The sequence below is a fragment of the Dipodomys merriami genome, unplaced genomic scaffold, assembly GCF_024711535.1.
Source record: "Dipodomys merriami isolate MVZ:Mamm:240054 unplaced genomic scaffold, mDipMer1.0.p SCAF_29, whole genome shotgun sequence".
Classification (NCBI taxonomy): Eukaryota; Metazoa; Chordata; class Mammalia; order Rodentia; family Heteromyidae; genus Dipodomys; species Dipodomys merriami.
In genome coordinates this window covers 16556098-16570482 of record NW_027204381.1, presented here as the reverse complement: position 1 = coordinate 16570482, position 14385 = coordinate 16556098, and the positions used below count along the sequence as shown (strand labels likewise).

General features: G+C 41.1%; 1 protein-coding gene across 9 annotated transcripts in view; it reads left to right on the top strand.

The window, feature by feature from the left end:
• The window catches only part of Usp28 (ubiquitin specific peptidase 28), a 57033-nt gene that overhangs the window by 15744 nt on the left and 26904 nt on the right, over nucleotides 1-14385 (top strand). For 5 of the 9 annotated variants that reach the window (XM_070038493.1, XM_070038495.1, XM_070038494.1 and 2 more), the window contains exons 2-9: nucleotides 987-1064; nucleotides 3298-3430; nucleotides 6002-6107; nucleotides 7515-7674; nucleotides 10808-10894; nucleotides 11982-12119; nucleotides 12907-12980; nucleotides 13705-13784. In XM_070038493.1, coding sequence (XP_069894594.1) covers nucleotides 987-1064; nucleotides 3298-3430; nucleotides 6002-6107; nucleotides 7515-7674; nucleotides 10808-10894; nucleotides 11982-12119; nucleotides 12907-12980; nucleotides 13705-13784 — 856 coding nt within the window. Of the gene's footprint in view, nucleotides 1-986; nucleotides 1065-3297; nucleotides 3431-6001; nucleotides 6108-7514; nucleotides 7675-9347; nucleotides 9422-10807; nucleotides 10895-11981; nucleotides 12120-12906; nucleotides 12981-13704; nucleotides 13785-14385 lie in introns of those variants that run through there. The other 4 variants (XM_070038500.1, XM_070038499.1, XM_070038491.1 and 1 more) reach the window with 2 other exon arrangements.

Below are 14385 nucleotides of genomic sequence, written 5' to 3'. Positions count from 1 at the left end.
GTGAATGCTTTTTGAGGACTGGAGAGGGGTGTTTCAATTAGTTATTCCTACTTGTGGATACTTACATGTTGCATTATGGGGCCCTCAGCTGTTGAAGAACAGGGGATACTGTTTCTGTTACAGCTGGCAGTAAATGCAGGCTGTCTCTCAGACACAGTTGAAGTTAGTGGCAGGACATCAAATACTGAAAAAGGACTGAATTCTAGCATAACCTTTGCTAAGGTAAATCTAGAATTAGATTTCTTCTCTCTGAATTAATTTTCAGCTATATTGTTGTCAGTATTCATTTAGAAGATAACTGGGTCTCCAGTTGGGCCAGCCAGTTGTTTTAAAGTGAACTGTAAGATAAGTTGACTACTGTGTCAAATGAGAGAAGATGCACGGTGAAGATTTGAGGCTGAAACAGATCATAAACTCGATAAGTGTATCTGGAAGCTAACCAGTTAAAACATTCCATAGCTCATTCTTCTGAATTTATACTACCTACTACTTGAGAAAACTCTTGCGTTAGCTATACTTTTGTTACCAAACCTTAACTTTTAAATATTACATTACATTAGTGATACTGATCATTTGTTAATTACATGATTGGAAACTTAATGTCAGTGAAAAATGACACACACCAATGGCATGTGCAGTAAAGCTTAAAATAGATGCTCTTCACATGCACACGTGTTTTATGATCTGTGACCTATTTATGCTTTGCTTACACAGAGGAAAACCTGATGCACTTTAAGCGACCATTAGGGCTGAAATACTACATAAAAATGTTTTTAGATTCATATTTCTTTCATAAGTGCCTGAATTATCTTCCATAATTAGATGTTGAAATGAGTAATAGAGTTGACATTTTAGAATTCATCTGACCATCAGTACCTTGTTAAATGGAGCTTGTTAAGTTTAAAGACCCAGGCCTTCCTATCCCTGTGTATCCAAGTTTACTTTCTGACTGACCACGTATCTGTTTTGGTTTTCCTCAATTACAGAGCTGCCAGATGCTGTTAAATCAACTGAGAGAAATCACAGGCATTCAGGATCCTTCCTTTCTTCATGAAGCTCTCAAGGTTGGTTTCCAGACTGCTCTTACTCAGAAGGCTTTAAAACAGTTGTCCATGCCATAGCTTGTCAATGGAAGCTATTTTTAATGCTACAAGAATGCATTGGGACAGAAGCTCTTCATGTCAAATGGCCCAGCTTATTTAACCTGTAAATTGTAAGGGGTGAGGGAAATCTACAGGGTTAAGAAAATTAAGAGTCATACTAACCAATTTCGTTAGCAGATTTTATATGGATCCCAATTGAAGGCAACAAACCGTACAATATTTTAGATGGGAGACTTTGACTTGCTTATTGTTTATTAAAAAATTACTAATCTTAAAGTATGATAGAGTAGTTTTAAGGATTGTGGATTATAGTTAAAAGATACATTATGATATGTTGACCAATAAAATGCTAAAATGCTTAGGATTTACTTCAGATATCTAGGAGAGGAAAAGGCAGGTAGATAAGACCAGACTGCTTATAAATGAGTAATTGTTGAAACCAATTGAGATGGCATTATGAAAAGATATTCATTCTACTATTGTATATTTTAGAGATTTTTATTTTTTTATCTTTAAGTAGTTGTACAAAGAAGTTCCCATTCTGCAAAGCAGTATATGAGTACAAAGTATCTGACAACATTGTCACCCATCTCTCTTAACCCATGAGATTTTTTTCTAATAAAAAGCTAAAAACACATATATCACTACTATAGAATATGGCTCTACTGGTTATTTACTATGGAGGCTGACTTCATTTGGAATCAGTGTTCATTACCGTGCCTTAACTATTTTGTGAAATTGAGATCTTTGGAAGTAAGACAACACATTTCCTGCAGGATTCATTGTTTACATGTTGTGGGACATCCAAGTATAGCAGTTACTTTCTGTAACTAGGCATTTGACATACCTTTAAGTGTATCCAGTGCACTGTCTTTGTTCCTCCCCCCCTTTTGTACTGGGGTTTGAACTTAGGGCTTCATTCTTGCTAGATAGGCAGTCTACCACTTGGGCTACTTTGCTATAGTTATTTTCCAGATAGGCCCTCTCTTTACCCATGTAAGCCTTGGACCACAATCTACTTTCCCCCTCAGCCCTGAGAGGAAAATATGGACTTTCCTCTAGGAAGAAGTCCAAAGTAAGGCAGGGTTTTTTGTTTGTTTGGGTTTTATTATTATTTTTTTTAATGCTAGTACCAGGGCTTAAACTCAGTGCTTTGTACTCTTGCTTGTCTCTCTTGTTCATGCCTGGCTCTCTACTGCTTGGGTCATCCCTCTAGTCTAGCATTTTGATGGCTAATTGGAGATGGACCCTGGCATGCTTTTCTCTTCAGGCTTGCTTTGACCCACAGTCTTCTTATCTCAGTCCCCTGAGACTCTAGAATTACAGGCATGAGCCACCAGCACCCAGCTCATACCACAATCCTATCTATACCTTCCGCACTGTGGGATAATACAGTTGTACCACCATGCCCCTGGTTAAAAATGGGGGAGGGGGAGCTCCTGGTAACTTTTTTTTTTTTTTGCCCAGGCTGGCTTCAAAGAGTGATCTCCCCAACTTTTAACCTCTGAGTATCTGGTATTAAAGGCTTGAGCCATCAAGACTGGTCTTTTTTTCTTTTTCTTTTTTTTTTTTTTTTTGTTTTTGGTCGGTCATGGGGCTCGAACTCTGAGCCTGGGTGCTGTCCCTGAGCACTTCAGCTCAAGGCTAGTGCTCTACTACTTGAGCCACAATACCACTGCTGGTTTTCTGTTGGTTAATTGGAGATAAGAGTCTCATGGACTTTCCTGCCCAGGCTGGCTTTGAACCATGATCCTTAGATCACTCAGCCTCCTGAGTAGCTAGGATTATAGGCATGAACTACCACCAGCACCTGGCTTGGCCTTACTTTTTTTTTTTGGGTCCGGTCGTGGGGCCTGAACTCTGGGCCTGGGCACTGTCCCTCAGCTCTTCAGCTCAAGGCTAGCGCTCTACCACTTGAGTCACAGCACCACTTCCGGCTTTTTACTTATGTGGTGCTGAGGAATCGAACCCAGGGCCTCGAGCATGCAAGGCAAGTGCTATTACCACTGAGCCACCTTCCCAGCCCCTGGCCTTACTTTTTAATTCAACCTCTATCGTATTTTAGACTTACTCAATTTGTCATCAAGGTACTATGTAGATATCACTAAACACAAAGACAAAAATCACACATGCTCTTTACTTAAATTCTCTGATGCTTTCCTTTTAAGATTTCTGCTATATTTTCTCCTCTTAGGCTAGTAATGGTGACATTACCCAGGCCGTCAGCCTTCTCACTGATGAAAGAGTGAAGGAGCCCAGTGAAGACACTGTTGCTACAGAACCATCGGAAATAGAGGGCAGTGCTGCCAGCAGAGAAGTGTTAGCAAGTAGGTGCTGCTCCCATCCCTGTTCTTCTCCAAGCTAGCAGAAAACAGCTAGCAGAGTGTGTGTACTTCCCCCTCACATCCCTCAAAGAGCTTGCTGTTGAGCCATCACTGTATGCCAGGCATAGTTCCAAGCTTTGAAGTTTTCTTGTCATGTTCTTCTTTTTCATATTTTCTTTTGATACACAGTCTCTATATGTAGCCCAGGTTAGCCTGGAACTCCTCATCTTGTTTGTGCCTGCCAATTGCTACCTGTAAGATTACCAGATTACCAGGATGCGTCAGTATGCCTTAGTTTTTGTTGTTTGTTTTGTTTTCCAATTGTTGGGGGTCTCGAACTCGGCCTGGAGGCTATCACAGCTTTTTCACTCAAGGCTAGCGCTCCAGCACTTTGAGCCACAGCACTACTTCTGGTTTTCTAGTGGTTAATTGGAGATAAATGTCATGGACTTTCCTGCCCAGGTTGGATTCTAAGTAAGATCCTCAGATCTCAGCTTCCTAAGTAGCTTGGATTATAGGTGTGAGCCACTAGCCCCCATCTGACTTAGTCATTCTTTAGTGCCTATTCAGGGAGCACCAATATTGTGCTAAGCAGAATTGCTTCTCTGCCTTCACGGAGCTTATGTTTTACTTGTGGTGGGGGTGGGGAGATCAACAAGTAAATGTAAAAGTATTAGCCTATTACCAGGGAGAGAAAGGAAGAAAGAAATGGAAGGAAGGCGGGGACTGTGTTTTAGATAGAGCTCAGCTTGTAAGAAGATGCAAGGCAGGGGAGGGAGTAAGTCATGTGAGAGCCAAGGGTGGGAGTGGATATTGCTTTATCAGCTTGCTGAAGGAGCTGCCAGGAGGAGAGAACTGAGGCTGAGTGAGTATAGAGGCACTGAGCCCTTGGAGGGATAGGAGGCGGGTCATGCAGGGCCTCCCTAAGTATTGGCTTTTACTGGGAACCCAGTGGATAGCCAATGGAGAGTTGGGAGCAGAAGAACAGTGTAACGAGTTTCCATTTGTTGAGGCCTTTCAGATTGCTATGTTGTGCATAGGAGATGAAAGAGGGTGTAGTGAGGAATACAGGATGGTCAGCAAGCCGAGGCTGTGAGGTGGCTACTATACATTACAGTGCATGATGGAAGCTTGGGCCTGGCTGCAGTGCTGGAGAGGTGAGAAGTGCTGGTCTTTGGCTGTATAGTACTCTTTAGATAAAGGCAGTGGGTTTGGTGTACAGAGGACAAGCAGGCTATGAGAGAAAGAGGAGTTAAAGATGACGGTAAGCTGGGTCCATTGGTTTGTACCTGTAGTTCCAGTGCTGAAGAGGCAGCGATGGGAAGATCTAGAGTTTTTGGCTGGCTTGAGATGGGAAGAGATCAGTTTTGATACTATCAGATATGTAGGCAGAGGTGTCTGTAAGGCAGTAGAATCTCAGATGAGCAGTTTACGCAAGAAACCTAGGCTGGAATAGGTAAATTTGCAATTGTGGTGGTTGATAAGTAACACTAGGAGCCTGATAAACTCTCCAGAGAAGCAGGCTCAGAAAAGAGAAAGTTCCCTGACTTAGCACTGCATGCTTTGCTTCTTATTATTCAAATGGATGGAGAGATAGATTTTTTTTTTTAATACAGATCTTGCATTCAAGGCTGGTCTTAAACTCTCCATCCTGGGCACTGAAATCACAGACATGCACAGCCATACCCTCAGACTCAGACTAACTAGTACTTACAAAACCATGGTGAATAAAAAAAATAATAATAGACATCTTTCTTTTAGTCTTTTTTTTTTTTTTAAGAAATGTATTATTTCACCATTAAGTGTAGGTTTGTTGTGGGATTCTCATGGGTGGTCTCTTTCAGACTGAGAATATTCTTTTCCCTTTAAAGTTAGCTTGGAGTTTTTACCTAAAAGTTAACAAATATTTTTTTCGGTTGCAATTGAAATGATCGTGATCAGTTTTAAAAACTGTTTAGTGATATAGTTTCCTAATATTAACTCAGCATTCTTACAGTTGACTTGGTCTTAACTTGGAAATTAACTTGGTCTTAAAAGTAATCTTTCTTTTACAATATTGTATTTGCTAACATTTTGAGGTTTTGTATCTTTGGTCATGTGTGAGCTTGTCATTTTTCCTTTCTCTTAGCTATTCTTAACTAGTTTCTGTAAGCATGTACTGGGTGTCCACACTTAAAGTGTGTTAAATAGGTTCTCCATTCTCTAGATGAGTTCCGGATTCAGAAGTTCTTCCTTAAATGTTCTACATTAAGCGGATATTTTATAGAGTCTATAAATAGAGATACAAGTTATATTTTTGAGTTTGTGGAAGGAGATTACAGAAAGAATATTTGATTTGTTGCATTTTACTGGCTTATTTCTCTACTGTTGGTCAGTGTAAGGTTACAGTGTAGCTATAAGTTATTCGTTTGACTCAAGGACAGAGTAGTACAATTGTTCTTGCACAAATGTGCCATTGTGGTAAGAGCTTAGGGAGTATATCTGATATGGGGAATGTTTTTACTTTTTTTTAGTCTGCAGACAGAGAGGCAGTTTCTTGCTTGTGGACTAATTAAATTTCTATTTATTTTAAAGAAGTAATAGACCTTACTCATGATAACAAGGATGACCTTCAGGCTGCCATTGCTTTGAGTCTTCTGGAGTCCCCCAAAATTCAAGCTGATGGAAGAGATCTTAACAGGTTATTCCTTTAATTTATAATATTTGTGTGTAGCTCAAAGTAATAGTCTGGAAATGCCCATCAGGGTCAATTATGCCAAGCTTTTTTAAAGGTACCTGAATAAAATCCCTCCCTTCCTTCTTTCCTTTCTCCCTCTTCTCTCTCCACCTCTCTCTCTCCTTCCCTAGCTCTTTCCCTCTTCTCTCTACCTTCCTCCCAGCCTTTCTCTCTTCCTTTTTGTTTTAAATAAAAATTGAATTGATTATGGTACTATGGTTTGAATTCAGGGTTTTGCACTTGGTAGGCAGGTTCTCTATCACTTGAGCCACATCCCACCTCTTTTCTTTTCTTGAGACAGGATCATACTATGTAGCCCAGGTTTGCCTTGAACATGTGATCCTCCTGCTGCCTTAGTACTAGGATTATATAACTAGGAGCACTGAATAAGATTTAAGGAGGAACAGTACACATTAGCCTACTTTACTCTTTGGAGTCAGTTTTGAAAAAGCCAACTATACGATGGTCTTATTGCAGTCTACGGTATTTTGGTTTTTTTTGTTTTTTTTTTTTTTTTATGGTTTGGGAGTTTGTACTCAAGGCCTTGAGCTTGCTAGGCAACCTTCTACCACTTGAGCCATGCCCCTAGCCTTTTTTGCTCTGGTTATTTTTGAGGTAGTGTTGCATTTTGCCATAGTCTGAAGTCTCAATTCTATTTCATCAGAATCCCAATAGTAAAAGTCTCCTGTGAAACAGTTATTGTTTCTGTTTAAACTTTGCTTTTTACTTACATTCTAATCTCTTTGGTGGTACTAGCATTTAGTTTCAGGCCTTGTTCTTGCTAGGCAGGCTCTACCTCTTGAGCTTCATCTGCTACCCCCACTTAAATTTTTATCTTTCAGCAACTACCAAAGCCATTGATTACACAGTAAATAGTTTCTAGGCATTTTGTTTTCTAGTAAATAAGACATTGCCAGAAAAACACACAGACTTCCAGGTACAAATAACAAAGAAAAGGTTTATTGTCAATAAAGAGACCAACCAGACCCCCCTCTCACCAGAGAGAAGTATAGGCTATTGTCTCAGGTGGCCTTTTATAACCTCCTAGGTTTGGGAGATCTTGCTCCTTATATGGTTATAGCTGCCCCCAAGGTGTGCCGTCAGGTGACCCATATGACCTGTGAGGTTTAGGTGATCTTGCTGCCTTATATGGTTATAGCTGTCCCAGAGGAGAGTCCTCTCAGGTGAAGGGGGTAGAGGCTAATCATTTACTGCCTTTACTAAATGGGCCTAGTGTTGCCTTGGTAAAGAGCATGCTATGAGAGGGCTACCGGGCCAGCATTTTATATAGTCTTGGAAAAATTGCTGACATCCTCTACACTGTTTTTAAACTATTTTTTGTTTTGACTTGTGGTTGTTGGCACAATATAGGATGCATGAGGCAACCTGTGCAGAAACTAAACGCTCAAAGAGAAAACGCTGTGAAGTCTGGGGAGAAAACCCCAATCCCAATGACTGGAGGAGAGTGGATGGTTGGCCAGTTGGGCTGAAAAATGTTGGCAACACATGTTGGTTCAGTGCTGTTATTCAGGTATGTTTTGTTTTTGGTCTTTACTAGGGCTAAACCTCAGGGCCCTGTGTTCTTGCTTGGCTTTTTTGCTCATAGCTAGTGCTCTATCGTTTGAGCCACATCTCCAGTCCAGCTTTTTTTGGCTGTTAATTGAAGGTAGAATCTTACAGACTTAAAAAAGTCATTCTGGGCTGATTTTACTGAGCCCTCCAACCTTTTGAGTAGATAGGATTATAGGTGTGAACCACCAGTATCCAGCTAGGTATGATATATTTTATTTTTTTTATTTTCATTTTTTATTTTTTTGTCGGTCGTGGGGCCTGAACTCTGGGCCTAGGCACTGTCCCTCAGCTCTTCACCTCAAGGCTAGCGCTCTACCACGTGAGCCATAGCACCACTTCCGGCTTTTTTCTGCTTATGTGGTGCTGAGGAATTGAACCCAGGGCCTCATGCATGCAAGGCAAGTGCTCTACCACTAAGCCACCTTCCCAGCCCAAAGGTATGATATATTTTAGAGACCAGTGGTGCCTTCTGAAAGTAATTTTGTAGTTTATTTAATTCAAATGTGAAAATATAAATCTCAATAAAATCAAAAGTTTTATGAAACTGGTTTGTCTTTATTGTAGCATTCTTTTTTTTTTTTTTTTTGTCGGTTGTGGGGCCAGAACTGTGGGCCTGGGCGCTGTCCCTGAGCCCTTCAGCTCAAGGCTAGTGCTTTACTACTTGAGCCACAGCACCATTTCCAGCTTTTTCTGTTTTGTGGTGGTGAGGAATCGAACTCAGGGCCTTGTGCATGCAAGGCAAGCACTCTTACCACTGAGCCACCTTCCCAGCCCCTACTGTAGCATTCTTATATTATAGTTGATGTTGTGTTTTTTGGGATTACATGCTCTGATGTCCAAAATGGGCAGTCTTGAAAATAAAATCTGTGGTTGTAAATATAATGAATAAGAGTTTAGGGTCAGCATCTACTGAATGCTGTTGAATGTAGACTGAAGTAGAGGTAGTAAAAGGACTTTAGATTGGGAAGTAAAGCATTCTTGAGGTATTGAATAGAACAAACCTGTAGGATTTGGTGAACTGTGTATATGCGAGAGAGTTGAAGAAGACTTACAGGCTTTTGAAATAGAGTGAAAAAGACAGATGTGTTTTTACAAATTTTTTTTGAGGTGAGGTGGACAAAACTAACTAAAAAACTAACTGGATGATTAACTGGCTAAATAAAGTTACAGTCTGTATTAGTCTGTAATTGATCCAGTAGAAAACAGCCTGGTGCTAGTGGCTCACACCTATAATCCTAGCTACTCAGGAGGCTGAGATCTGAAGATCACGGTTCAAAGCCAGCCCATGCAGGAAAGTCCATGAAACTTACCTCTATTTAACCACCAGAAAACTGGAAGTAACGCTGTGGCTCAAGTGGTAGAGTACTTGCCTTGAGCTGAAGGGCTCAGGGACAGCACCCAGGCCCAGAGTTCAAGCCCCACGACCAACCCTCCACCACCCCACCCCACCCCCACCCCCCCATAAAAAAGGAAAAGAAAAGAGCAGGTAAGATTGGAATTGCTAAAGGAGATATAGTAGGGATGCTAGGAAGGTCTAGCTAAGGGGAGGTCCAGGAGAGAACACGTCAGATTACAAGTGAAGAAACCCAGAGTAACAGCCCTAAGGTATGAATGGGCTTGATGTGTTCTTAGAACATCGAGGAGTCCTGAGTGGCCAGACATTAAGAGCAATGGGAAGACTCACTGCAGATGACGTTCCACATGTGGTGAGGAGTTCCAGAAGGTCGGGCAGAAGCCATTGCATTTATCTTCTTGATGTGATGGTGGCTTGGACCATAGAAGTAGAGAAGTATTTGGATTCTTGTTTTTGCTCACCCCTGCTCTGTCTGTCTGTCTTGTACTGGAGTTGGAACTCAGGGACTTGCACTTGATAAGCTGCTGCACCTCTTGAGCCATGCCTCTTGCCCATGGATCTGTGGTATATTCTGAATACGGGGCTTAAGATATCCTCATGGGTGTTGACTGATGTCACCTTGGAACATGGCAGGACTTGGAATTGGAAGGAGAACTGTTAGCAGGTTAAGTACCCAGTAAGCTTCTGTGTAAGCTTAACTTCAGATGTATTAAGGAGTTGTCAGAAGAACCTGTGGCAAATGAGTTGGTGGATGGGGAGTTCTGGAGACAGGGAGATCAGGTGAGCGGTGGTCTAAGCAAGCAATGAAGGCATCTGTGAGCTGGAAGAGCAGGGATGGTTTAGTGGCGAGATGGAGGGGTGGTAGTAGGGATGGGGAGTAGATATAAAACTCCACTGGTGGAGTTGAAAGACCATGGGGTTTATTGGATATGAATGCCTAAGAAAGGAAAAGATGAGTCCTACTGATGCTCTGAACTTTGGTGACTGGGGGAAGGGGATGAGGAGGAGGAAGAAGAGGAGGAGGAGGATGTAAATCATACAGAGAAGTGGCCAGCATTTGGTAAAGAACCATATTGATAGTGGGTCATATTAGTTTGCAGTTTTGTGGTTTTGAAAAATAAAGGCATCTTGGGGGAAATTAGCTTTCAACAGAAGTGATGAGGTTAGAAGTGACGAGGTTATGGGAGGCTACTGAGAATATGAAGCCATATACTCTGGAGAGTATTATGAGGGTCTCCAGCAGAGCAGGAATAAAAGTGTGCTGTATAAACCCATGAGCTGGGAGGAGGAGAGAAGGGACAACTGAGGGCCAGAAGCATGCAGCTCACCCAGCCCTACTAGCATGGGCAGTGTCATGGGTCCAGGTATACCTAACCTGTTGGCAGACTTGCTGAGCAAGTGCTGTGCCACTTCAGTCATGCACCCAGTTCTTTGGTTTTATTTTGGCCTGTATCACAATCCTTTTATTTATGCTTCTCATGGGATGATAGGTATGTGCCCCCATTCCCAGCCTATTGGCTGAGTTGGCCTTGAATTACAATCTTCCCAATCTCTGCCTCCAGAGTTACTGGGATTATCAGCAGGAACTACTGTATCTTTCAGTATTATTTTAATAGCAACATAATCGTCTATCATAGAAATGTAGTAATTTATTTAATCCTCTTATAGGCTTTAGATTATTTCATTTTTGCTGTAGTTATTTGGAAAAACAGTTTATGAATTTCTTTCTTCCTTCCAGTCTCTTTTTCAGTTGCCTGAATTTCGAAGACTTGTTCTCAGCTATACTCTACCACAGAATATACTTGAAAACTGTCGAAGTCACACAGTAAGTGGATGCTTGTTGACTAAAGATGATAACCATTTCTTTTTTGCTGGTCCTAGGGCTTGAACTCAGGGACTGGGCACTGTTCTAAGCTTCTTTTGCTCAAGGCTAGCAGTCTACCACTTGAGCCACAAAGCCATTTAAGGTTTTTTTCTGGTAGGTAGTTGGAGATAAGAATCTCACAAGCTGGGTGCCGGTGTCTCACACTGTAAACCTAGCTACTCAGGAGGCTGAGATCTGAGGATCGCGGTTCAAAGCCAGCCTGAGCAGGAAAGTCCGTGAGACACTTATCTCCAATAAACCACTCAGAAAACTGCAAGTGGCGCTGTGGCTCAAGAGGTAGAGCGCTTGCCTTGAGCTGAAGAGCTGAGGGACAGCGCCCAAGCCCAGAGTTCAAGCCCCATGATGGACAAAAAAAAAAAAAAACAATCTCACAGACTTTGCTGCCGGGGCTGGCTTTGAACCATGATTCTCAGATGTTAGCTTCTTGAGTAGCTAGAATTACAGACGTGAGCCACCAATGCCTGGCTCCTTGTTTTCATTTTTTAATTGTTCTTTTTCCTCAGTGACATGAAATAAAAATTTGTAAAAATATAAAATTAGAAATAAAAGTAGAAAAACAGTTCCAACAGAGTGTGTTGAGTTACTTTGCCAGCTTAGCAGTGTGCTGCTGTGGGGTGGGGCTCTCAGAATACCTGTTCTTTGTGTGGCATCCAACTCTCTGCCATTGACTGCTCAGGCCAAGCAGTACAGAGCAGATGACATGATGTGGAAGCCAGAATATAATCTCTTTCCAGCAATATAACCCTAGATTTCACCTTAGTGTAGTGTATTCCTCTAACAGGATGGAGACAGCTTCAAAAAATGGACCTTTCTGTCTTTTCTCTTGGCCTCTCTGTAGTTACCCTTTCTTGGTAGAGACACCTCTACACAGGCAGTCCTTACCAGAATCCCTGGGTGTAGTTTGTGGCCTCACCCTGACCTTGATTTGGACACATAAGAATTAGTGATTACCAACAACTTTTCTCTTTGTATGGTCTAATTTTCCAATTAAGATGTTACAAGAGTCATATAGTCATGTTTTCTACAGGAAAAGAGAAATATTGTTTTTATGCAAGAGCTTCAATATTTATTTGCTTTGATGATGGGATCAAATCGAAAATTTGTAGACCCTTCTGCAGCCCTGGACCTGTTAAAGGGAGCATTCCGGTCATCAGAGGAACAGCAGGTATGAGTTGGAAGGAAGCATTATTACTGTGATGTTATTTCAATATTAAAACAAGCTGAGAACATGACTAAACTGGTCTGTGGATACCAGCTTTTGCCCTGTATTTTGCTTTTACAGTGGACAGAAAGAGAAGAGAGTACACATGTGCATGCAGAAGAAGGGAGAGAGTGAGCTATGTAGAGCTGGTGTTCTGAAGAGAGGAGGAAATGTTACACTTAGAGACCATTGAAGTAGAAGGGAGATTGAAAAAATGTTTTAGCCCACCATAGCAGGGGGTCACCCAGAAAAGTGCATTTCTTTGTAGAGATCCTACTTTTCAGACCATGGAAACCTGAGTTCAGCAGCTTTTCTAAGCACTTTCTCTTTTAGCCATTAATACTTTGCTCCTTCTGCCTCCTGTTGACACACAAAACCATTCCTTGCAGTTGGGTCAGTTCTTCCTGGATCCAGTGCTCTTGAAACATTTTATGAATGTTCTCTCTCTTCATTCAGATTGCTCATTGTTCTGGAGGATCACAATCTGTTTGTAGCACCTGTTTGGGAAATTTGGAGTGGTAGTTCTAGTTTCCTTCTCAGGAGAACTTAATCAGGTTGCCCAAGTACACATTGTGTTTTGTCTGCGGTAGCTTGGTCCCTGTTTTTCCTCTATCTTCATCATGTTTGGTCCTGCAAAAGGAATGCTTTCATACCAGTAGACTCTTAATTCATTATTGGGATTTAGGACAAACTTCCACTTTCCTACAAACAACATTGTATCTAACTTACACAATTTGTGCCTCTCTTGTAGCAAGATGTGAGTGAGTTCACACACAAGCTCCTGGACTGGCTGGAGGACGCGTTCCAGCTAGCTGTTAATGTTAAGTGAGTGTTGAGGGTTTGTTTCTGCATCCTTCTGACTCATGGTGACCTCTGAGAATACGGTATGGGAGAAATCATTACTGGTTTTAATCAGACCTACGGGTGACCATTGAGCTATCATTGTGTATTCCCACTGCTTTAGCTTTCCCCTCCTTTGTGTGAATATACATCCTTTAAACCTCAACCTTTTTACTAATCCCCAGGACTCTAGCTATTAATTCATTAAAATCCTAGCCACTGCTGTAAATTATATTTGAAAACAGGTAGATCAGTCAAGGATGAAATCTTGCATATGTGAATGCATGCCACTGCATTTCATCAAGGTCACTCATGAGGTCTGCTTCAATGTGCTGAGGATGGGTACTATTCATTTCAGTCACTGCAGAAAAGAAGAGCCAGGAATGTCTGCCACCCGCACGTAATAAGACCCTGAGAAATTTCTTTAAATAGTTTAACTCTGAGTTCACAAAATAATATCCTAAAATGGCTTTGCAAAGAGCAGTTTACACAGTTTAAGGGAGCTTATAGAATGAAACCTTTTACTGCATTTTTATTGTTGCCACTCAGAATATTTTGAGCTGATTTGTTTGTCCTACTGTAGACTGTATCTGACTCTGTGCTTGATGAGAATGTACTGTTTTTATGTTTGCTTAGGTTTTGTCTGTAGCACATATTTGATCCAGATGATACATCATTGTCTCCCCCTTTTTTCTTCTTTTGGTAATAGCAGTAATCCCAGGAACAAATCTGAAAATCCTATGGTGCAGCTATTCTACGGGACTTTCCTGACAGAAGGGGTTCGTGAAGGTAAATTCTGGCCCTGCAGCTATATTTGCATCCTTCTGTCCTTCCAGAGAGGCAGTGAGATGAATAATTGGAGAGTCCAGCACACAGGGACTGCCTCTTAGGATCTGTGTGGTTGTGGTCGAAGTATGGGAATTTCTAGATCTTCAGTTTCTTCCTCTGTAAAGTAGGCACAACCTGTATCTTAGAGTTGGTATGTAAAGTTGTCTTACGTCTGCACAGCCAAATGTAGCATTCATGTCAGATATACATGATATGACTCAGTTTTCTCTGTTGCCTTTTCCGATGCAAACCTAATTTTAAAAGAGTTTATTGAGTCAAACTGCCAAAAATGTTTTTCTGTTCTAGAGCTTTGTTCAAGCTATGTGCTGAACACAATTTTTATATTTATTTTTTATGTTGCTAAATATCAAACTATCAATTTATTATGATTAGATCTGAAGAACAGATTGAAAAAAAGCAAGTATAAAAATACCTGATTTTTTAAAATTTCATAAATACCTAACATCCTAAAGAAACATGCAGACAAGTCTCTACATTGCTTAATGAATTATTCCCAATCTAACAGTTATTAGATTGAGTACATGAGCTCTATATAAGGTTT